The sequence below is a fragment of the Ailuropoda melanoleuca genome, chromosome 11 (assembly GCF_002007445.2).
Source record: "Ailuropoda melanoleuca isolate Jingjing chromosome 11, ASM200744v2, whole genome shotgun sequence".
Lineage (NCBI taxonomy): Eukaryota > Metazoa > Chordata > Mammalia > Carnivora > Ursidae > Ailuropoda > Ailuropoda melanoleuca.
In genome coordinates this window covers 41062800-41087541 of record NC_048228.1, presented here as the reverse complement: position 1 = coordinate 41087541, position 24742 = coordinate 41062800, and the positions used below count along the sequence as shown (strand labels likewise).

At 43.5% G+C, this 24742-nt stretch overlaps 2 protein-coding genes across 5 annotated transcripts in view; one reads left to right on the top strand and one right to left on the bottom strand.

Annotated features, from left to right (window-relative positions):
* AFF1 (AF4/FMR2 family member 1) overlaps window positions 1–22461 on the top strand; it is a 193346-nt gene extending 170885 nt beyond the window's left edge. For all 3 annotated transcript variants that reach the window (XM_011232369.3, XM_011232362.3, XM_011232364.3), the window contains 9 exons: window positions 8916–9019; window positions 10011–10275; window positions 10983–11074; window positions 11255–11315; window positions 14876–15012; window positions 15607–15675; window positions 16307–16444; window positions 18007–18212; window positions 19212–22461. In XM_011232369.3, coding sequence (XP_011230671.1) covers window positions 8916–9019; window positions 10011–10275; window positions 10983–11074; window positions 11255–11315; window positions 14876–15012; window positions 15607–15675; window positions 16307–16444; window positions 18007–18212; window positions 19212–19333 — 1194 coding nt within the window. In that variant the 3' untranslated portion in view covers window positions 19334–22461. The remainder of the gene's footprint in view (window positions 1–8915; window positions 9020–10010; window positions 10276–10982; window positions 11075–11254; window positions 11316–14875; window positions 15013–15606; window positions 15676–16306; window positions 16445–18006; window positions 18213–19211) is intronic.
* Window positions 22462–24447: 1986 nt separating this feature from the next.
* Window positions 24448–24742, bottom strand: part of KLHL8 (kelch like family member 8) — an 85239-nt gene continuing 84944 nt past the window's right edge. Inside the window, exon 11 of one of the 2 annotated variants that reach the window (XM_034671563.1) lies at window positions 24448–24501. In XM_034671563.1, the coding sequence (XP_034527454.1) occupies window positions 24463–24501 (39 nt within the window). In that variant the 3' untranslated portion in view covers window positions 24448–24462. The remainder of the gene's footprint in view (window positions 24502–24742) is intronic. The other variant, XM_034671569.1, reaches the window with a different exon arrangement.

Below are 24742 nucleotides of genomic sequence, written 5' to 3'. Positions count from 1 at the left end.
TGCTTCCCACTCTGCCGGCAGGCATTAGCAAATGCTAGATCCCTTCAGCAGTCTTGCTAGTTTGAGAAAGGGTGAGGCAGGCATGGTAAAGGCTATCTTGTTATAGGATGACATAGCATTTTGGGGTACATTATTTTTTTCTGATAACATTGGTATTTACCTTCTGACCCATTATTAAGTTTTGCCCTAGAAATTAATACCTTACACTAACTGAAATGTTAATCAGTATTCTGAATTACTGAAAGAACTGCTATATGCTAAAATTTTCTCCTGTGGTATATTCCTTTTTAGTACTAGTACTACATCTATATTTTAACTCATGGCTGCCTAACACCTCATTAACTTGAAACTACCAGATTTAGAATTTGCGACCTCTATTAAAGGCTTTTATTAATAAGCAGAACATTATTAAAAAAAAGTTATAGAGCTATTAAATGCATGGTTAGGATACCTTGTTGAGTAATACCGGACTGATAATAGTATGTTGTATGGTATTGAAAATCTGTCATTTTAGTTATCACAGTTTTTGGAAATTTCATTTAAGGAATGAACATAATGCGGAAGAATTCATGGGGCCTCTGGCTGGCTCAATCAGTTAAGCGTCTGCCTTTGGCTCAGATCATGGTCCCGAGGTCCTGGGATTGAGTTCCGCTACTGGGCTCCCTGCTCGGTGGGGAGTCTGCTTCTCCCTCTCCTGCTCCCCCTCGCTTGTGCTGTCTCCCTCTCTGTCAAACAAATAAATAAAAAAAAATTCATACACTACTTAAGATCCTGAGTTCACTTGGACATACCACTGTTTTGGACAGTCTTCCTTCCTTCCTATATTCTGGATCACTGAGCTCCTGATGTATTTTTGCTAATGCTTCATGGTAAAGATAAGTGAATTTTTCCCCCTGTGGCATTCCAACCTAATCTGTTCAAGATTCAGAGTGAAAGGCACAAGAAGGGCCAACTCTTTCCTGCTGACAAGGGATAAAAATTTTTAACACTCTTGTAAGAACACAAAAAAACTTCTTACTCAGTTGTGGAAGTTGAGCTAAGAATAACAAAGGACAAAAAGATCATGAAGCCTGCTGTCCTGTCTGTGTTTCGACCAGTTACTCCACCAGGTTAAAAATATAACATGACTTTATCAAATAGCAAAAGGCGACTGTTTTCTCCAGAAGCTTGTTGAATGAGACGTGAGGGTGTGTATTACCACCATAACCGCAGCCGGCCGCTCAAGCTGGGTGGGATCCAGTCTTAATTGGTGGTGATGCTTCAGCCAGAAGAGGGCATATTCCCATGTCCGATAACGTTTAATACGGTCTGTGTGTGTGTGTGTGTGTGTGTGTTAAAAGCATTAAACTTTATGGATGAAATTGTCATGGACCCGGCTAGGAAAAAGGTGCCTGCGTCTCATATTCCCGAGAAAGGTTCAGAAATACCCTCCTTGGGGCACCTGCTTAGTTCAGTCGGTTAAGCCTCTGACTCTTGCTTTCTGCTCAGGTCATGATCTTGTCTGTTGTGGGGTCAAGCCCTGCATGGGGCTGCACGCTCTGCAGGGAGTCTGCTTGAAGATATTCTCCCTTTGCCCCTCCCTTTGCTCTCTCTCGCTGTCTCTCTGAAATAAATAAATCTTTAAAAAATGCACTCCTATACCACCCCTTTCTCCTGGGAAATCTTTTTTTTACTTGTCCCCCAGCTGTCATGTATTGTCTAGTCTCTAGTGAACCTTCTGCATTAGCTTGAGTGGGGAGAAGGATTTGCTTCTAAAATACTTACAAACCAGGTGGGAATGTTAGGAATTGGAGGCTCCCCAGACAGTTCTCAGCCTGGTCCACACCCCTGTGCAAATCTAGAAGCATTGCTTGTAGCTCTGGAACAGGAAACTCAGCTCTCCTGTTGTGTGTGAGCCGTGCGCTCCAAAAAGCCATTCCCAGCCCTTGGCCTTGCTGCACTCGGGCAGCTCGTTTAGCTTTCTGTCTGGAGGATGTAGAAATAATGACCCCTAAGCTGAGTCAGATGCATGCTTTCTTGAATGCTTTGGCAGGCAGCAGAGAGATCTGCCCCTGGGAACAGTTTGCCTCTCTGCTGTGATACTGACAGGATCAGGGTCTGAACCAGTGGTTCCAGACCCTGGCTACACATGCTGGTCACCCCAGGAGCCTTTATTGCCGACGGCAGGGTTTGCACCCCCACCCTTCCTCCCTCCTAATGCCTAGTGGAGCTGGGACCAGCTGGAGTAGAGCCATACCACGGGGCTGAGATTGTGCAAACCTGGTTCTCTGGATCCAGACGTTCCTGCAGGTGCTCCATTGTGACATCATGGATCTAGGCAACGAGGAATTCCTTGCCTAAAGTATGTCAGTAGTTAGAAGCTGTCAGATAAATAAGTTTAAAAGTAGTTCAACTGTGTACTTACTTCATGCTCAAAGAATCATAGTCTTTGGGTTTATTCCTGCTGGGTTCCAGGTATTATGAATATTGATCATATGACCCTGAGATCCGTCCCAGTGTGGACGGGCTCCCACCTTTCCTATCAGGACCCTGACTCCCACTGTTTGGGCCTTCCCCACAGAGTGGCTGCCTCCCCCCAGCTTGTGCGCCTGGGCCCCAAGGCAGGCAGGGCTGGTATCAGTTCAAGCCTGAGTGCTTTTCCACAAATTTGGATGGTGAAGATTTGTTCATTGCTTTCATTTTAAGTGTGAACACTAGAAAAAAAAGCTCTCTGAGCGGTTGAAGAATGTGCCTGATCCTTCGCATTAGTGAAATTTCGGTTTTCTTCTGTATTTTCTTTTTTGGTTTTTCAGTAGACTCCATGCCCAGCATGGGGCTCAAACTCATCACCCTGAGATTGAGTCACTTACTCTACTGACTGAGCCAGCCAGGCGCCCCTGACCTCTAGTTTTTCATTTTGATTCTGTCTGTTCCTTTTGTGGTGCAAAATTTAGCAAACATTTTCAGAGGGTTACCAGGTCCTTGAAGCCATTTTAGACTTAAAGCAGGAGAGGGTCATCCTCAAGACTTAACAGTGGATGACAGCCGCTCTGATGAAGCTGTTGGATGTAGCACCTGGAGAAAAGTATTCACTACCTTAAAGGACTGGGCAGGGGGCGGTTCATGATGGAAAAATGGAGAAAATTGTGGGAGAAAATAGGCGTGACTCGACGTGTAGTGCTCCCTACAAAAACTACAGATTTCATCATCTAGCTTCCAGTTTAGAATTTAAAATACAACTTGTATTTTCATTTATATAATTTGTAAACCAATCTTAACGTTTTCCAGACTAGAAAGACAAATGGAAGTCGAGAAGTACGAAAGAACACATACAGTCCAGCGCAGTTGAGAGCATTCTCACAACACAGCTCACGTGCACAGCGCTCCGGGCGTGAGTTAGGTATTCTAGGCACTTTGTAGATAATATCTCATTTAATTTTGAACATTGCATAGATCGCCTCTCAAATAAAATGCCAGACTGTCCTAACCATTAGGAGACAAATACCTGAACAAGGAGGTATATTCGTTCAAGCCTCCCTTTTCATTTTTCTAAATAATTGCTTCACTGACCAAAAAGCATTGGCATTTTTGGAAATAACATTTCAGGGCTATCACATCAATTTCAGGGAATGGGAAAAGGAAGTTCTGGGATGTGGTGGGAGAGTGTGCGTTTTTATTGCTTGCATATGGTTTGTTCAGTCTTTTCCTTCTATCCAAGATCTAACTGTCTTTCTTGGATTGTTTATTCAGACCAACATTTCTAGTTAGTCGTCTTCAAAATCAAGGGTTTGAAAAAGTCACCCCTTGGAGTTTCCTACCGCCACTGATGTCTGATTTCTTCGTGCCTTGTCTGTTGCCCTCAGAAGAGCATCATAAGCGTAGGGGCGTGGTTGCCAAGCTGCTTTAAACCCCTCTTATGCCTGTGTATTTTCTCCCCAAGAAGAAGTGGGGAAGTGGGTTAATTTTCCTTTTCTGTAGTACCGTGACTGTAATCGCGGTGACTGTAATCTATCTTCTCAGTAAGTCCCTGCCCTCGTTCTTGGTGCTGATTGGACCTGGTGCCCGCTGTGTCATCGTCTTAGTGAACCTCCCGCGGAGGCAAATCCCAAATTTCCCGAAGGCTGCTTCTCCACTTTGCCTATCCCCAGCTGCTACCCTGAGGGAGATGACGGTCTTACAGTTTGAGTGCCAAGACCCTACGGGTTACTTGTTCAGCTGCTCCCTTTTCTAGAGGAGATCCAGGAAGGCTCTAACATCCATTGGCTGCTTGCTTAGCAAAAGTAGTTCTGGAGCTCGTGTGGACTCCTCCCAGTGAAGTGATGTTCTTCTCTTTCACACCTGATGGTTGGTTTGTTTTGTTTTTTGGTACCCAGGTGTCTGGTTGGGGGGATTATTGGAGAGAGGCACAAGGTCATAGTTCAAGATTGGTGATACACTGAGTCTGACGGAATGTTATCCTGGCTCAGTCCCTCTGTTGTCCCCGTTCCTGCCAGTCCAGTGTGCCATGTCCCCACCCCCACCCCTGCCAGCCTTTCTACATCTGTTCCCCTTTCACATGCTCCTCCGCTCTGTCTGTCCTAGCTAAGCTCCTGGCAGAAACTCTGTGGACTAAAATGAGTGTCCGTTTTGGACAAGCTGTCTTCATTTTCCATTTGCTACCTGTGGGTACTTAGATGGTGAGCCATATGCCGGGGCAGGCAGGAGGCTGCCTTGAGGGTGTTCTCCTGCAGAACCCGGCGGGGCCCAGCACAGCACCAGCGCTTCCTTTTACGGTTTTCAGACTTGCCCTTGTGCTGTCCTCTGTAGGTGGGGCAGTGTCTGGCGGGTAGTCCTTGGCTGCCTGACCCAACAGGTTGAGAAAAGGAAACAAGTTAGTTAGGAACCAGTCATCAGCCAGCACGGCCTTCTTTTGTTGTAGATGGAGGCCCTGTTGAGATGCTTATCCTTTTGGAAAAAGGGAACTTCCAAAGCCCAGAGCTTACACAGGCTTCCCCGCAATGGGGCTTGATCTGTGGCTAAGGAGATAGGGGCGCAGGAGCCTTCTTTTTCCTCTTGAAGAGAGAGTACATCACTCTTGTCTCCTTTTCAAATGGCTGCTTGTCCCAGAAAAATCTGAAGAACTCCTTGCCTCCTGCTTTTCAGTCTTGGAATTCAAGACTGCATTTCCTGCCGCTGAGTACTGCCCGGCGCCCTGTACAATGGCCCTTTCCTAAATCCAGCCACTTAGGCTGAGAGGCCTCAGCTGTGCCCCCAGCCGCTCAGCTTACCTTCTGGGCCAGTTGCAAATACTTACTCTGGGGAAGCCTCTGTGACTGTTCCAGACAGAAGATGACAGGGCTTCAAGTACATCGTGTGCAGAAACACTGACCTCAAGCCCACAGGCCTGAACTCAGTCAAGCAAGGGAAATCACCAGAAGGGGGACGTAGCTTGATTGGGTTGAATGGCTGACTTTCTGCCAGCTTACGGAGTACGGTCAGTTTGTCATGCTGCCTGTCGGCATCATGAGCATGTTACCCCAGGAAGTGCCAACACGGGTGTTAAATGCTGGTGTCCGCGTTCGTGTTTGGTGACTTCTTGGGGTTTGGGGCTGCTCTCTTGAGTCACTGATTGGCACAAGCCAGGGGTAATGTCCAGTTCGTGCGGGTTGACTCACTGGGAGTCTTTTATTTGCATGCGTGGTGTATAAGGTCTGCCACTTTGGTTTATCGTCCTAACTAGCATGTCTTAAGCAGCATGAAGGGTATACAAACAAAAATGAACTCTCATTCCAGCTCTGGGGTTTGGTGGTTCTTTCATTTGTTTGTTTAAGGAAGTACCCTTGTGGACAGTTGGTGCCTATTTTTCCCATGGGGACTTATCCTGTGTGTCATTAATTGCCAAGAACTGCCTTCCACTGGAAAAAGTATATATATGGCTAACTACCATATGTACATATCCTGTCTGAATATTTCAGCAAATTCTGTGACTTTGCCCAAAGAGAAATCTCCCATCATCTTGCACTGCTTGCCAGCCAGCTTGCCAGCCCTTAATCTTAAAATGGAGAATTTGCTGGGCCCACCAGTGGCAGAGACTCTTGGGCCCAGTAGGCTCTTAACTGACAGGGAGAATAGTAGGGTTCTGTTTTAACCCAGTCATTTTCAGTTTACTCTCTCTTCTCTGCCAGTGAGGACGGTCTCTCAAGGGTCACCATTACGAATTGTTGAATGGGGATCTGTGTGCTGTGCGGAACCCCATGTGCCAGCGCCTTTCATTTCTTCTGAATTGTGCTCCAGAATTCTGCTGCTGGCCCGTGACATCCATGCTGAAGGCCACAGGAGAAACAGCTGTGTGACATTCCCTGTCCTCGTTCAGCTGTGCCTTTAAGATGTGCCTGTTTATTTACGTCACATTATCTCCTTACTAGGGACCCCCCGCCCCCCGGATGCTTTTTCTCCAGTCTTCTTAATAAATGGTTATATTTCCGAGTAGCTGCTTTGTTTTTATCTTCTCTAACCTGTACATTTTATTTTTTTAATTTTATTTATTTTGTTAGAGGAGGGGGAGGGGCAGACAAAGAGGGAGAGAGAGAAACTCAAGCAGACTCCCTGCTGAGCACAGAGCCTGACAGGGGGCTCGATCCCACAGCCCCAAGATCATGACCTGAGCCGAAACCAAGGGTCGGACATTTAAACGACTGAACCACTCAAGTGCCCCTAACCTGTACATTTTATAATTCCTTCTTTGCATTGGCTGACTGGAAGTTCAGGGCCTGATTTGCAGATTGGCTCTAGGAAGCAGTAGCATGGTACTGTCCACTAGGAATACAATGTAATCCATATACGTGATTTTACATTTTCTAGTAGCCACATTAAAAAATATAAAAAGGCAAAAAGCGTTGAAAACAGTTTTTAAATTTTTATTTAATCCGGTGTATCTAAAACATCACCACTTCAACATTTAATCAATATAAAAATGTAATTACATTTCCAATTTTTTTTTTTATTATTATTTATTTGACAGAGATAGAGACAGCTAGCGAGAGGGAACAAGCAGGGGGAGTGGGAGAGGAAGAAGCAGGCTCATAGCGGACGAGCCTGATGTGGGGCTCGATCCCATAACGCCAGGATCACGCCCTGAGCCGAAGGCAGACGTTTAACCGCTGTGCCACCCAGGCGCCCCTACATTTCCAATTTTTGCACCAAGTCTTTGAACTTGGTCACTGTGGACTGGCCGTGTCCGAGGTCTGTCTAGATACTGTGGGGGCTGTTGGGAGTGTGCAGGCCACGTGGAATCAGCCTCGAGGAGGGTGAAAGCCTTCCCTTGGATTTCATTTCTCTTCTCTATTCCCTTCCGGTATTTTCCCCTTTTCATATTGTCACTGTGCACACACCAAGAGATTAGGAACCTCTACCTTGATAAGCCACCTTCAGTGATCCATTTTGAAGCAAGAGATAAAATATTTTTCCGGGAGAGATCTGAAGGGCCGTCAGGGCCGGATGGCGCGGCGTGCTGAGGCGCACGTATCTGCAGGGTGTCTGGTGGAGGAGGGGCACGCTTCGCTCCCCCCTTCCTTCGAGCACTCACCCCTTCCTTCGAGCGGGCTCATGCTGCTTATTAGTGTCTGGGCAGAGCTGGAGCCTGCCCATCAAAATTTATTCATTCTTCTTGGAGAAATTCAGGGAGTGAGGGAGAGACTACTGTCTCTCTTTTTGTTGAAGCAAAAAAATCAGGGCCTCCCACAGTCAGTTAATTTGAAGAATTTTTTTTTTCCTCTCAGGCTTTGAGAGAGGATCTCAGGTTTTTTAGGGATTGTCCTAGATTGACTGGGTGGTGTCCCAGATTTCTCTCTGGGTGAACTGACAGTTGGAGGAGTTTAGTTCTAAATGTGCATCAGAATTAATTGAAGGACTCCCACCAATCACCTTATTGTCACCGGCTGGCCTTCCCACGGAGCGGTCATGTGAGCCCAGACCCGTGGGAAGGAGGCCGCCGTGAAGTCACCGTGTCTACGGGAGGCTTGCTGTATACTTGCTCTGCGTGTCGACAAGGGAAGGAGACTTTGCCATGAAGAAGTCTTTGTTCTCCTAATCATTGTGTGTGTTTAGCTTGCACGTTAGTTGGTATAAACATGTTTTTGAGGTATGTGACTCTCTATAGAATTAAATATCCCTTCTGTTCATACTCTTCCCTCGTTAAAATTTATTTATCCTTCATTTTTTTTCAAATTTTTTGAAAAATAGAAATGTGTCCCCATATACGTATAGAGAGATATAAAGACAATCTCTTAAAAAGAAAGGAAGAAAGACAGTTGGGGTCAGTGGAAGAGGAAAAAAAAGTTAGCTGGAATCCCAGAGTGACTATTCTTATTACTTTGTTGTGTGTCTTTTTAGTCCTGTCTGTAAGATACAGAGACTGAGGGTTTTGTAACGCTGTTTCTTTCTCAAAAGCGTACTTATTTTTAATTAGATGAAAAGTGAGCTTCAAGTACTCCACTCCTAATTTTATACGAAGAATAAATTAGTGGGCATAAGTGGATGGTCCTTTTGAAAGAAAGGGGGATGTCACTCATAAAGTCATCTGTTGTTCCTTGCTGTGAATGTGCATGTTTTATTGATTCTTTTCTATTTAGAAAAACATCAGTGATGTGTTCAGGATGATTACTTACTCTTCCTGCTGTCAGCTGTTACTTAGACATAGACATCCTCCCTTCCCTGGATGGGAAGAACACGCCTTCCTTGTGTGAAGACCTGTCTCAGTACAAATCTCATCAAATATCGATTGTCTGCCTCCCTCCACCCGCCGAAACACACACAGTGTAGGTAGTTAGAAGTTTGCTATGTGAGTATAGATGTTGCCAAAAGTCCAATGATTCTCAGTACCTTTGCTGGGTAGATTTTTCTGTTTTGTCTGAATGTCTGTCCTTGTAACAGTGTACTTTGTTATGCCACACTAATAGGCTGAAGCAGAGAAAGACCATGATAGCAAGAAAGCCAGACTGGAGAAAGAAACCAAGTCACAGTCATCGTCTTCATCCTCCCACAAAGAATCTTCGAAAACGAAGTGAGTATAGAGATTAGCAGTAGCCTTGCCAGGTAACCAAATCTTCCTGGGCCTTGACAGGGCAAAGCCATTTTTCTTCTGCAGCAGGAGTCGATCAACACACTGTCGGGCTCATTTTGCTGATGTGCTAAGTTTGTTCCATGTTGCTTTCATCCACAAGGACCTTTCGGGAATTGACAGTTCATGGAGCCCAAACTAAGGTTTATGAAAGACATTTTAACAATGGAAAATTTCCTGAACATCTGAAAGTAATTTCTTTCTAAAAGATTTTTCATAAAAACAAGAAAGGTGCTCTTATTATCCCTACTTTGCAGAATTGGAGACAGAGGCACAGAGGGAGAAAATGACTTGTCCATTGTCAAAAAATTCTTGACAAAGGGAGCTAGCCCTTGAACCCTGGGAGCCTGGGTTCAGTGCTTTTTCTTCAGGCAGTTACGGGGAGTGTCCAGGCCTATTCACTAAGTCTCTTGCTTTGGAGAGAGGTGGTCACGGGGCAGGGGGGTAGTTCCAGGAAGGTGTGAATGTAAAAAAATAATTGTTATTCGCTCTCTGATTTGTTCAAGAAATCGCTTCATAAAATGACTCGGCAAAAGAAAGTGCATAGTGTCACCAGGTGGGAGCCAACAGAGATTTGAGAGGGATTGAGTGAGGGGGGATGAGTCAGAGAGAAGGTGGCAGCGGGGCTTGCCCGCTTGTCAGAGGAAGGTATGGGTTGGGGAGCAGCTAATAAAGACTAACTTGGTTGGGGAGTTGGGATCTCTGGCAGACTCTGGGAGCTTAGTGACAAACCACATAACTTAATCCATTATTCATAGATCGGACTAGATCTTTCATAGGTACCCAAAGTCCCTGAAATTTGGCCTTTCTACAAGAATGGATTTCATGCTCTGTGATTTCTTAATTTTTGGTGTCAGCAGCCATTTTATCTCGCAATTAAACTAAGTTATGTGGTTTGTGTTCTGTCTTAATTTTGCATGATGTCTCCTTCCAGAACATCCAGGCCCTCCTCTGAGCCCTCAAAGAAGGAAGTGCTTGCCCCCCCACCTGTGTCATCCTCCTCCTCTTCTACTGCCTCCTCCTCCTCCTCCCAGAAGCCAGCCAAGCCTGCACAAAAGAGGCCAAGGCGGGAAGCCGACCCCTGCAGCCAGGACCCTCCCCAAAGTGCCAGTAGTAACAAGGGCAACCACAAAGACTCTTCTGCTCCCAAGCACAGAAAAGTAGAGGGGAAGGGATCTGGAAGCTGTACCGAGCACAAAGTAAGCAGCGGGGAGGGGGCTGGAACTTACCGAGTGGAATATATCAGTACCTCTTTCCTTTAAATTCCCAAATGAGAGACGTTCCTAATGATGGTATTTCAGAACTCCGCATCACTGTTACTAAGGCATCAATGAGTTATTTGTGTTTGAAGTTCTAGTTTTTAGAGAGTAAAAAAAATGGTTAATATTCCGTGTAAGTGTAGACGTCACTTGTTCTTCCTTAACAAAGTGGTGCAGAGGTGAAAAATCAGAGTAGATTTTTGTGTTAATTTTCTGTTGGGTGTTTTGCAGTAAACAATGTTGCCCAGGTTAGTTCTTAGTTCACATGTTTGGTGTCAGATACTTTCGTTATTGATTGTAATGGAAAAAAAAATAGCCACTTTCTCAAATAATAGTCAAATACAGGGTCCTCTCTTCCTGCTAACCTGGGTGGGTGGGTGTGTGTGTGTGTTAAGAGAAAATGTTACATTTAGCTTTGTTGATTATCTGTGTTCTTGGACATTCCTGTCTTCCATCTTTTTGGGCCTCAGCACAGTCAGAACCTACAGTTTCGGTTGAATCTAGCTGGGAAAATGCTTAACTAAGCTACATTGTACAGTGCTTGATTTCCTCTTTTTTGAACTATTTTCAGCTAATTTAGAGGGGTGGTGGCTTCAGGTCAGTGGCTTTAACTATTGGAGTGTGATCCGTATGATGGTTTTTTAAAGGGATCTTCTGGAGATGCTGCGAATCCTTTTCTGGTGCCTTCTTTGCCAAACGGTAACTCTAAACCAGGGAAGCCTCCGGTGAAGCTCGACAGGTAAGACCCTGGGTGCTCCTGCAGCTGCTGTTTTTCTCCTGTTTCCTCTGCCCCTTCTCTGCTGCCTCCCCGCCCCATCTCCTCCCAGCCCTTTTCACCTCCTTTGTCTTCAGTCATCTTGTCCCAGTCTAGTAATTCCAGGTTCCTATGACCCACCCCTGGTCTTTGCTTCTCTTTCAGACAACAAGCCGATTTTCACATGAAGGAGGCCAAAAAGTTGAAGCAAAAAGCAGAGTTAATGGTCAGTTTGGCTCTTTCATCCCGTTGGTAGAATGTTTTCTGATCAGATCTCTGTGGTCTCCTTGAGTTCCCTTTCACTGAAGGGGTGAGGGTGGGGTGTGGAGGGTGTCGGGGGAGGACAGACACGGACCACAGAGTAAAGCAGGATCCGCGGGTCTTAAGGAGCGAGGGCTAAGGGATGTTCAGTGAAATTATTTGCTTTGACTCAGTCTGAACTGGGCGAATATACAGGGTACCTAGTGACAGGGTTTTATATCTAAATGAATGGAAGTTAAATCTACCTGTTAGTGTTGGCTTTAATGCATGAGGGCGTCCTTGTGCCACTGAGTCAGTTCTTTGGATGTGGGAGTTCTGCTGTTGAAAGTCGATCAGTTTGTGTTCAGCCTGAAACCCTTCGGAAGCTGAGGCGGTCTGCTCCGAAACTGTCTCGGAGCCCTTGAGATAATAACCCGAGGGAAGAGGGAAGAGTGGACCCGTGCCATTAGGTAACATTTTAAGATGAAGGTAATAATGATTGCAGTGTTGGTAAACATGCTTTTACAAAATGAGCTCTCTTTACCCGGTGGCTGTTGGGACTTTTTGGGAAGTGGTGCTTTTGTTGTGGTAATGGCATCCGTAATTAAATGTGCTTTTACATCTCGGCTTCAGTATAATTAGGTAATGTCTGTCCTTTGTCATGTTTGAACATCTAAGACTCGGGGGCTTTTATTTATTTAATGTATTCTGTAAGCCAAAACCCCTGCAAATACCGTATATTTTACCTTATACCACATGAGAAGAGCACGGTGGCCCCCGAGATCCCGGCCTGCACTCTCAGCCCCCATCTGTAGGCGGGCATCTCTCCTCAGACAGGCTAGAGAGACCCTTTTATCAGCCCTCGCTCATCAGGACAAAATGTTTATCAAGTCCTTACTGTGCGGGATGCTGTGAGGGGGCCAAAGCTCCTGCAGACCGGTCTCTAGAGCGGCCGATGGAGACTGTCCCCCTCTGCACCAGATGGCCTTGTCCTCCGGCTCTGCCTCGGGCTCTGCCTCGGGCTCTCCAGAGTTGGTGCCAGAGCTCTGAGAACCTTCGCAGTTCTGCAAAGGAGTAAATATTCAGTACATTGTCGGCAGGCTGTCTAAAACTCACCCTGGCATTGGACGCTTTCAGCACCTAGATTCCTTCATTATTCAAACAATAGTCTAGGGAACTTTATGTTTTGTTTATGAATTAACTTCTACAGACGCTCTCTTCTTTCTCCCGGCCTGAGCCGCCCACGTATCCCAGTGTGCCCAGTTCAGTCCTGATTTATACCTGATTTATACTCATTTTAACAGCTATTAATAGCTCATCTCACTCTGATAATATGCTGGTTTGGACAGAAACCTGAATGGGCGGCCTCTTCATTCTTCTTTAATTCTCCCTTATTTGCACGAGGTCTCAAATAGGTGCATTTTGCGTCCAAATAGTTAAGTTCTCCCGTGAATATAGAAGAGTGTGTTTTTTCTCTGCGTTGTACTCACTGTTGAGAAGGGAAGTGCGGTCGCTGCTGCGGGAACACTGTCTCCGGAGCTGCGTGGGCAGCCGTCAAGGAATAGTTCATTATCAGCCTTACAGAATACTTCGCTCGAAGAAATGGATATTGGCAATTTTTTCTTTTCTTTCTTTCTTTTTTTTTTTTTCTTTTTTTTTCTTTTACTGTCATTCCTTTTGTTTATACACTAAGGCCGGTATAAATCTTGGAATTTCCACGCAAGAGATGGCATTAAATAAACAGCTTTGAGGAGTTAAATTCTCACCAGTGAAGCAAACCAGTAAAGCCCTTACTGCTGGTTTAGTGGGGGTTTGCCAATTTGATCTTTATTCTTTTTGTCACTGATTTTCTTTTTTTTTTTTTTTGAAATGTAAAGCAGACTTTTTATTAAACACAGAAAACATTTTTCAAGTACAAGAAGTTGACAGCACTTATTAAATATAATACTTAACATTTCAAGTTTTTCTTAATTTTTCTTTATTTTTACATTCTAGTTAGTTAGCATATAGTGTAATACTAGTTTCAGGAGTAGAATTTAGTGATTCATCACTTACATATAACACCCAGTGGTCATCACAAATGCCTTCCTTAATACCCATCACCCATCTGACCCATCCCCCTACCCACCTCCCCTCCAGCAACCCTCAGTTTCTTCTCTATAGTCAAGAGTGAGTTTTATGGTTTGCCTCCCTCTCTGTTTTTATCTTATTTTATTTTTCCTTCCCTTCCCCTGTGTTTACCAGTTTGGTTTCTTAAATTCCGCGAGTGAAATCATATGGTATTTGTCTTTCCCTGACTGACTTATTTCATGTAGCATAATATACTCTAACTCCATCCACGTCACTGTTAATGGCAAGATTTCATTATTTTTGATGGCTGAGTAATATTCCATTCATATATACATATATGTGTACCCACACAAGTACATAAATGTACATACACGCACCACAGCTGCTTTATCTGTTCATCAGTCAGGGCACATCTGGGCTCTTTCCATAGTTCGGCTGTTGTTGATGATGCCGCTGTAAACATCAGGGCACACGTGCCTCTTTGAATCAGCATTTTTGGATCCTTTGGGTAAATACCTTGTGGTGCACATGCTGGCTCATAGGGTAGTTTTATTTTTGATTTTTTGGGGAAAGTCCCTACTGTTACTAATTTTCTGAGCCTGGCTTTCTTTAGAAAAAATATTTTAGAACCAAGTTATTTATTAAAAATTAGCCCCACACCATCTTTCTCTGCTGATATGTTACCATTTCCTTACACTCCGCTTGCATCTTTGCTGTTTTTAAGTTCTTTTTGAACGTACCAAATTGAAGGCATGAGCAGAAACCACAAACTTGGATACATGTTAGTCGGTTGCTCTTACAACACGTGGTCCACACGGCAAGTGTAGAGAAAAGGTGGGGGTGCTCCTCACAGTCTCGGAGGGGCTGGCTGTGTTCCAGGGAGGAGAGCGTTCCGTGACCCCACGTACCTTCAGGTTTAGGGGACCACCAGCATTTCATTTCATTCATATTTCTATTTGCCCTTTAAGGGACTTTGAAATTTTATCCCTGCTGGCCCACGGATAGCCTTGTACACTTAACCCTGGCTTCCAGATGCGATCGGATAATCTGTTTGGCTCTAAACTACGTAAGACGATTACCGTTAGACATAAGTTCTGAGATGCTCCTGAACCATGATGCTTCCCATTGTTTATGAGATAAACTTAAACACATACAAAGACAATGTGTAATTGTACACTAGTAACAAGGGGACGATGTGCTTACTGCCTTGGTTTGAACATGTAGTTAAAGACTTTGAGAGAGTAGTCTTAATAAGATCGTTTGCTTTTTCTTTCCTGCTCAATTTTTGCTAAAAGAAATCGTGTAGTAGTCAAAGCCAATGGGCTTTGGTTATCATTTTGGGTTCCTTTGTTATCACGCTTTTCCCTAGCCATAATTAAACTAAGACAGTGGAGGGAAGTTGAGGTGAAGAATGTGGTTGAGAAACTAAACGATTAAGTCTGTCTTAGGCCTAACACTGACCATGTTCTCCTACAGACTGACAAGGTTGGGAAGGCTTTTAAGTACTTGGAGGCCGCCTTGTCCCTTATTGAGTGCGGGATTGCCACAGAGTCGGAAAGCCCGGCGTCCAAGTCGGCTTACTCGGTGTACTTGGAAAGCGTAGACCTCATTAAGTAAGTGCCACCACGTCATTTTGCTGCCTTCCTGCGTGCTTCTCCTTCCTCGCCTTGATTGTTTGAATCCATTCAAATTTAGTAGGAAGACAACTTAATAAAGGGGAGCCTTTAAAAAAGCTACTGATCGGGGCCGTTTCTTGGGCCCTAAATGAACATGTGTTCTAGATAAGTGCTAGAATGGAGGGACTGGGTCCTGCTCCCTCCTTCGCCCGTTGCACTGTGAAATGCCAGACCTGCAGGGAGAGGCGGGTTTTTCCAGTTTGGCTGTCTTATCAGATGCGCGGGCAGCTCAGTGTCTGCTCCCTCCTTTATCTGTGTTTGGACAGGGAACTTGGTGAGGACACGAATCTGCGAGTCTACGTGGTTTCAAGCAGGTAGACAGGCCAGAGTAGAGACATGTCCTTGCCTGCTCTTCTGAATGGCCTAAATTACTGCTCTACGGCCTGGGGTTTCTTTCTGCGTGGTTTTCATGTCTTCACATCTTCAGGAAATTCAACATACAACCAAGACAAACATAATAAGATGTCTTGATTGCCTGGGATTTTCTAACTGCCTTTGTTTAACCTGATGTATTTTTATATTTTCCTGTAGATTTATAATGTCGTTAAAATCCTTCTCAGACGCCTCAACTCCACAAGAGAAAATATTTGCTGTTTTATGGTGTGTACTTTTTTTTCTTGTCTAAATAGTATTTGCTTTTGCATCTTTTGCTGTTACAAAAAGATTTTGAAGTTTGTTTTCTTAGCACGGAAATCAATAATGAAAGGCAGAACAATACCAGAAGGTAGGATGTGTGGTCAAGGGGTTAATCCCACTGGTAGTTACTTTTTATGAAAGGCAGCTACTGCCATTTCACTGTTGACTCAATAGAGGCTTTGGTCTCATGACTTAAGTGAAATTCTTGTGTATTTGTGTTTTTCTACCAAAGTTTACTTTGGGGGGAGGGACAGAAGGAGAGGGAAAGAGAGAACCTTAGGCTCCACACACAGTGTGGAGCTCGGCCCGGGGCTTGATCTCAGGACCCTGAAGTCATGACCTGAGCCGAAATCAAGACCGGGATGCTCAACCGAGTGAGCCACCCAGGCGCCCCTGTATGCTTTACTTACTTTTGATGATACTGTGAACAGTACGGGGTAAGATTCTTGAGACGTTCTTCCTCATGTAGATGAGGAAAACCCAGCGTGTTCCTTAGACTATAAAAGTATAAAAGGTTAGTCAGATGGCTTTGTGTAGTAGTGATACTGGTGTCTACGAAGTAATATTTCATTGTACCTTCTGTTTATGTTCATAGCATGCGTTGCCAGTCCATTTTGAACATGGCGATGTTTCGTTGTAAAAAAGACATAGCAATAAAGTATTCTCGTGCTCTTAACGAACACTTCAGCAGTTTTTTCAAAGTTGCCCAGGCACCTTCTCCATCCAGTGCAAGGTAATGAAAAGTCTAATTTAAATAATTCTCAAAACCAATTTATCTCTTTATTTACCTCTTGCTTTTGCAACCATTTGTATGACTTTGGCTTTTCAAAAATTGTGTCCATCTGTGTGCTGATTTGCTCCTTAAATTATTAGCATATTTCTACCTTTTGGAGGAATAGTTGTAAGTCAAGGTGTTGGCTGACTAACATAAAAAGGTAATTACAAAGAATATAGGGTCACAATTTTAGAGCTTTGAGGATCTTCAGCTATGCCTAACAACACAAAACAGAGGCAGAGCCAATCAGAGCCCAAGTCTTTTCTCTGTCCATATGAAATGTCATCTTGGCATTTCAGTAAACAGGAACTTTCCAGAACTGCATGCCCTAATCTAGGATCCATGACAATAATACTAAGAATGAAAACTATCTCTAGCGAACTCCCGCCTCCTTTGTGAACGGAAGGTGTTCATTTGTGCCATAAGATGGTGAAAAACAGAATTTTTGTGCAGGTGTTGTTCCCATGAAGTTAGAATTTTCTTCTCTGTAGTATTTGCCTAGTATTTTTCTTTCTCTTTTTTAAATTTGGTTATACTCCTTGAAAAATTCCCAGTTCTGATGAATTTTGCTATTTTAAGAATATCACCTAGAAGGTTGCCCCATTTCTAGCACATTCAAGAGAAGAGATTCCCATATGGCCTCTCTTTAAAAAAAAAAAAAAAAGTCCTGATTGAGAAGTAACGTCTTTCCATTACTTTTTATGTCTGTTTTCCTCATGTTTCTCACTTGAGGCACAAGGCCCTTGTTAACTTGCATGTGCAGGTGTATAGCCAGAAGGAGAGTAGAGAGAAGACTGTGAATCCCCCGACGCGAATACCTCTTGCCCAGTCTCCTCGGAGGCTGTCCTGCTATTCATCCAGACATTGATTCAGTAGATACTTGGGAAGCGCCTACCCTCTGTGCTAAGGGCTAGAAATGCAAAGATTTGTAAGAAATGGTCCCATCCTTCACGGAAGGAAAAGGAATAGACAGAAGAATATAATGGGATGTGAGAAATGCAGTGGATAAATTAATAGGTAAATGCAAAGAACCAGTTCAGGTGGTGGCCGAGGGGAGGCCATGCTGTCTCCCCGGGGTCCAGAGGAGTGCCCAGTGTGGAGTGGGTGCGAATGAATATATAAGAGATTTGAACCGTCTTCACAGGGCAGCATTGTCTTGCTAGAAGTTAGAACTGAGGGCGGGGAGAGGAAGAGATTCCAGGCCGAAGGAGTAGACTGTGTAAATGGAGCAAGCATATTTGGAATGTAGAAGTGCCCACCTGATTCCATGTCCAATGAAGGATGCGTTGCCTCCATCCAGTTACTTTTCTCTGTTTTGTGGGCCCCATTTTGTTGTGTTTCATGAACTAAATTCCCCAAATACTGAAGGTGAAGGGTGTCTCTGATCTTGTGGAAGTGATTGCCATTTTGGCTCGTACACCCTGAAACTTTATAACTTGGACCGCAGTCCCAGAGACCAGACGTCCATCATCTGCGGGTTTAGGTGATTAACCAGTTCTCTTCTTTCTCCCACCTTCCAGAAGCACAGGCACACAGTCCCCTCTCTCTCCAATGCCTTCTCCTGCCGGCTCCATCGGGTCCCAGTCAAGTGCTGGCAGCGTAGGGAGCAGTGGCATGCCTGTCACCATCCAAAACATGACATCTTCTTACGTCACCATTACTTCTCATGTCCTTACCGCCTTCGATCTTTGGGAGCAGGCCGAGGTCCTTACAAGGAAGAATAAAGGTAAAGGTGCTGTGGCGGTAATTCCCGGGGCACGGGGATCAGGAGGGAGTGACGTGGTTGGTTTGTATTTTATGTTCCGTGTTCTGCCTCATGACCTGGCCGCAGTTCTTTCTTGAGCTCTGTGGCATGGAGCCAGATTTCTGTGACTAGATCTCAGCAAAATTAAATTAGAAGTGGTTGCAGCACCTTGCCCCCCCAGAAGTTCTGGCATCATTATTTCAGCCTGAACTGAAATGCTAGCAAAAAGGCAAGACAAGTGAAGGAGGGAAGAGACCAGCTGTCTCTGCGCACAGCCAACTTGGTACGTGAGGGAGTGTGACCTAAATACCAAGTCTCACCTTTGTTCTCAGTACCTGTCGAGAAAGGCGGTTAGCGCAGTGTAAGAAGTATGGCACAGAAACCATGCCTGGGACTTCTTTGAGAAGAAGTCTTTCTTGGAGAAAGCCAAGGTGTAAGAGATGGTAGAGTGTGTGCTGTTAGAGGAACTGCTCCATGTCAGTCCAGTGACCACTGAGTAAATGCTGATGTGTCACCGCCCCATTAATGCCGTTCCGGATTTTACACAGCCCGGCTATAGGGAAGGCAGTGGTCAGCTAGCTGTATTCCTCATAGCCCCTTAGAATTTTACCTTCTTTCTTAGCAGACTAATGATGCTTTTCACACATTGGGGGTGTTTTGTTTTTTGTTTTGTTTTGTTTTGTTTTGTTTTGATTCACCCATCCATTGACCCGGTAGTGTAAGTTGGGTGTTTTCCAGCACAAGTCACTGTACCAGGCATTATGGATTCGGCTCGAGAACCAACCCGGGGCTTAGCCTTCCAGTCTGGTGGAGGGACTTGGGGAACTGGCAAGCCATTTCCGTACATAGAGATTTTTTGCTGTGAGGAAGTACAGAATATTGTGGAGATACACTTGCTCAAACTTCGACTTTTTATGTTTCCGTTTTTATTTTTGTGTGTGCAAATGTGTTTACTTGGTTTTGGTTTTGCTTTGTTTGCAGAATTTTTTGCTCAGCTCAGCACAAGTGTGTGCGCCTTGGCCCTCAACAGCAGCTTGATGGATCTGGTGCACTATACAAGACAGGGTTTTCAGCGGCTAAAACAAGCAACCAAAACACCTTAACGGAGGCCCAAGTCGATTTGATGGCTTGGGAACTTTTTTGCACATTGAAAGCCTCAAAAACAGTTCAGACATTTGTCTCATCAAGACACCAAACTCGAGAAGAGAAGCACCATGAGATGGCCAGGACATTTGTCCACTTAAACTTTCAAGAACTTATATGATTGTTGGTTGGACATGGTGGTTATGCAGAAGCGGAAAGGAGGAGGCTGGCCTCAGAGATGATCTTGCCTTTCCTAACGAAAGGACAGAAGTGCAATGTAGACTCGGTGGGCGTATGAGTGGTCTAGAAACATTTCCGTACTTTTTTTAACCAGCAGGATGCAAATGGCAGATGAAATGAGGAGAAGCAGTTTCAGCTCTGAGAGCAAGTTCATGTCATCTCAGTAGCCACCCTAGTCTATTCCCAGAAGGAAATTTTTTAAACAATGAATTTTGGTGTGGGGTTTTGTGGATGATTTTTTTTTTTCTTTTAAGTTTAGGGGGAAATATTTGTTTAGTAAATTCTAACGGTCATCTATAAAGCATAAGTTGTGAAGGACTCTACTGTACCCCACTTTCTGCCCATGAACAGTGGCTTTGATAATACCAAGTATTGTCACAATTTATAAAATCGAAGGCAACTCCCCCCCCACGGCCCCCTTCCCTGGAGTACCGCGCGTTCACCGTCACTGCTGGGAGTCAGCCTAAGTCCAAGCAGTGGAGGGAGGAGCTGCCGCCCATGGGGAAGCCATCTTGAGAGCGTGTGCACGATGGAGGTCATGTCGCTGCCATCCCCACCCCTGCTTCAGCAAAAGGCAGTCACCACTGACTATGTTCTGAATTTTCTACCCTGGGGAAGAAGGGAACCAACATTTATACCCGACCAGATGGCTAAAGTGCTTTTTAACTTTTGTTTAAGTAGAGCTGGAATTTGAGGTGCTGATCTGTGGTCTACAGTTATGTGGTAACTCGTGTTGTTTAACCAACTCAGAATTTTGTCAGCAAACAAAGGAAAATGAAATCTACTTCTTAGAGAGGCTATATTTTTCTGCTACAGATTATTTTATATTTATAGCAAAAGTAGACTTTCTGAGCCCTTGATTGTTTAGGGTAAATTAACTCCCTGAGAGGATGTGAAGATTTGGATGGTTAATTAGACTAAAAAAATAAAAAATAAAAAAAAAAATAAATTGTCACCACATGCCTTCACTCCAAAGTGTTCTCAATCAACTAGATTTGATTGGATTGAAGAGAAACTGTGGCCTTCCCATATGTAGTTATTGCCATATTATAGACATTAAACCAAGTTCATAGGGAATGACCTAAAATGAAAGAACACAATCAAAATTCCCACATAGCCATAAGCACAGATTTTTTTTATTGAAACTTTGAAGGTTATCGGAAGCATTATTTTATTTTGAGTGCAGTGTTTTTAAAAGCCAATTCTTGATATCTCTGTTAGAAGTAGAATTTGCACGTGTATTAAAATGAGGAGTGAGTGTTACCACCACCGTTGGTTCTTTTTTCTCTCCCTTCATCCCATTCTGCCCCTCTGCACTTTGTTTCCTGCCCAGAATGTTTGTCATTTTCATACTATTAAGAAGGGAGTGCCATCTTTATAATGCAGAGGTCGAAAGTCCCTACGAGGAATGTAAGAACTTGGCGATTGGGTCAGTACATAAAGGGATGTGTAGAGGACGGGAGTGGTGAGGATTTTTCACGTATGAATTGTCCGTGTGAAGCCGTTCCTTCAGTGTCTTTTCCAGAAAGCCTGTTCTTCGTTATCAGTAGCTAGTTCCGAGGTTTGTTACCTCGGGTTCAGGTGAAAGCCAGAGAGGTACAGCAGTAGAGTGTGAGCGTGAGGACGGTGTGTGTGATCTCGATGGACCGATTTCATTCCCTGATGTTCTAAAGCAAGGCCATTTAACAAAACCTTTTGTTAACTGAGCAGTAATTGTCTGGTGGCTTGTGGCATCGTGTCCGTCTCTTATATGTGTGAAACAAGACACCAGAATCAGGTTTATGTGGTTATTTAATGTCCTTTTTCCCCTTATTCACTTGGCCTTCTCTGCCCCCTTTACCCCACCGATCCCCAATACAAGTCACCTGTCAATTTGGGAGGGTATGTCTTTTTCGGACAGGTTCTGATCTATGCAGACTGTGTTGAAGTGTGTGTGTGTGTGTGCGCGCGCCGTCAGTGAGCAACAGTGCTTCTGTGACTGAAGACATTTCTGAGTCGATTTCTCAGCCACTTCTAAAAAAAAAAACAAAAAAAAACCTGATTGCTTTTTCAGTGGCCTTATTCTTCGTGTGTAGTGTTTTTCTCCCTGACCTTTATATTAAAAATTTATTTGTCCCTTGAAAAATGGATCAATTTGCAGAGATCAATTTGTAGTATTTTGAACATGGAATATTTCCGATTCTTACTGCATTGTACTTAAAGAGGATTCCCAGTGGCTACTTTTTAAATAGAGTATGTGAAAAATAGTGGCTGATGAATCCTTAATGTTCATAAGGTCTTTTTCCTGTTACAGTTGTATATAGAAATCTAAATTTTTAAAATCACTGCACTTTTTCACTGCATGCTTAAATTCCCAAAAGCAGAATTTGTACTGAGGTAGATAATCGAAAGGACTAGATTATAAAATGAGACAAATACAAAACATCTTAAGGAGTGAAAATTGAGTGTAAAATCTTGCCTTTGGCACTACAGTTTCGTGTGTGTGTGTTGTGTGTGTGTGGTGTGTGCCTGTCTGTCTGTCTGTCTACTAGGAAATGGAAGAACACTGTTTTACTTTTTAAAATGTTGAATGTTTCTGTCCTTTCTGGAGATAATTAAAATGTGAATCACTGAACTTGAGATTTTAGCCAGACTAGGGGCCCTGCTAAAGACTGAAAAACACTTCACTGAAATTTACCAAATGACACTGGGTTAAGAATGTGAAAACATTCACCACATGCCAGTTGTGGTGAGGAAGTGGGGGTCCAGCAGGCATATTATCAGGACGAGAACTGCAGTTGAATGACTTCTAGGATACACTCAGTGCTGAATGATACTGAATGAATCTGATTTTTTTTTTTTAAATAAAAGGACCTTTATTTTATAGATCTGCTTTGACCAGGATATTTAGCTTTTTCCCTTAGACAAATGAGAACACATTTATATCCTTTAATTCCAGATCTCAGGCTTTTGAGAAAATAACAGTTGACCCCTTTCTGGCTGAAAAATTGCCTGAATTGGTACCTAAAATATTCGTGTTAGTAGAATCAGGAGCTTACTATTTTGTTAGGATTCCTGTCCAGTAATTTTTAGAAGCAAAAAGATGAACCATTATGTCCTCCAAAATGAGCAGCTTTTGTATCTGATACAGAAAGAAGATGTGTGTGTGTTGTACGCGTCCATACATGCTCTCACACACACAGTACGAGGCTGGTTGAATTAGATGTATTCACTGTGCCTTTGCTGACCAAACGTAGCTTTGAAACAATACTAATTTGGGGATAATGCTGTATTTGTTTTGTTGTGGCTTTAAGACGTGTTGGTGGGGTCTTCTGCCTTTTGTTCTGCTTCATGAAGTTTGAGGCACATTTATTCATCTTAAGGTAAATGAATCAAATCAGGCTTGATTCCCTCCCTCCCTCCAGAGGTTCGACTTTTTTCTTAAGGATTTATTTCCCAGACACTACACAAATCTTTGAAAAACTTTGCCACGTCGTCTACTACAGTCTTTGCCATCAACTACCGGTATTTGCGTTTTGCAAGAATATTTGGGCTTCTTTTAGAAACACAAAGGCAGAGTTTTGCTCACTGGGAAGTGAGTTGTGTATGTGGCTGCGGAGGCGTGTCAGGACTATGGCGGTACTTCTTTGTTCCCTTTCTGTAGTGGGTTGTCTCTTCTGATTGTTTTTGGTCCTGTTGAGAGTTAATATAAGGTTTTTCCTGTGCCTTTTTATGTTTTGTCATTTTGTTTGCTGGAGGTGGAGTGGCAGAATAACATGGGATTGGGGATTTTCCTTGAAACACTGCAAGTGGTATTTCTACCATATAAACCTCCAATCTGCAATGCAGTTGTGTTGGTTTCTCAGTGAGTAAAAATGCTGACCACTGGCCATGTTCTTTAGTTCTTACGATGAGTTGACAAGCACCAGCTGTCTACATAAGGGGGCTGTGGATTTCCTGTTGTCCTAGGGAAGTCACACTGTGTTCCACTGTGCAACAGATCTCGACAGGTACTGTGATGGGTAGAAAAGTGCCTGTATTTCTCTACCCACGAGGGCAGGAAGGAAACGTACAGCTCCGCGTGAGCCTAGATAAGATTTATCAGCCTGGAAGGACAAGGGAGTAAGACCACTGGCAGCAAGGCTGGCCAGGCTGCACTGGTGAGACCAGTGGTGGCCGACCTATGAGGAGGATAATGTGCTTTGCTTCAAAGTAGATGTTTAAGTGATGCTTAACACAGGCAGTATTAACTTCGCCTTTTGTTCAGGCCATCAACATGTATTGTTAAAATTACTGCACACCCCCTCAGATATCAAGTATACACTGTTCATGTTGGTGTGTGTGTGTGTGTGTGTGTGTGTTTTTTTTTTTTTTTCCTGAATGTGATCATGTTTTGGCTGATACCTGAGCAGGGTTGCCTTTTTTTTATTTATTACCATTATATATTATATTATATTATATATTTGTTGCTTTCTTACAACTTTAGAGGAATTCAAATCTTGGTATTAAAATTGTTTAAAAAATAAATGAATTGTCCAGTTGATAAGTAATCACTGGTCTATCTAAAATATGAATTTGTCTTTAGTTCTTGTGGAGTACTGTGCCAGCTGTCTAGTCCACTCAGTGAGTTTGTACGTAGGATAGGGAAGCAGTGATGCTCTCAGTGGGAAGATGTGCAACACAAGGGGACTCCGTGTATTTTATCTACTTCAGCAATGGAACTGCAACTTGGGGCTTTTGTGAATAAAATTTAGCTGCCTTGTATAGTCCTTTGAAAGAGACATATGTGATCTGTGAAAATTATAGTTTTCTTTTTTTAGAAGAAAAATTCGCAAAAGATCTTTCCAAAGATAACGTGCCACAGATCTTTTGTTTGTTGTTCTCTGTAATGAGGAGTAATTGCTGTTTGAAAAAACATGTAATTGACTTGTTAATCTTCAAATTCTTTCCTTTTCTCAAGAGGATCGAGCTGTAAAAAAAAAAAAAATTAATAAAAATTTACAGAAATCATTGGGGTTGAATCCATGCTTTCATTTTGCCTGAATAATTCCTAAAATTGCTATATAATTACTACTTACAGCCAAGAAGAGTCTGACGTGGTGGAATATCATGCTCTCATTCACAATATGTATTTCTTGTTGAAATGGGAAAAGAAGTGTGGGCAGAGGGAAGCTCATCCTTCTCTTTGGTTTATTTTTTATTTTTTTTTT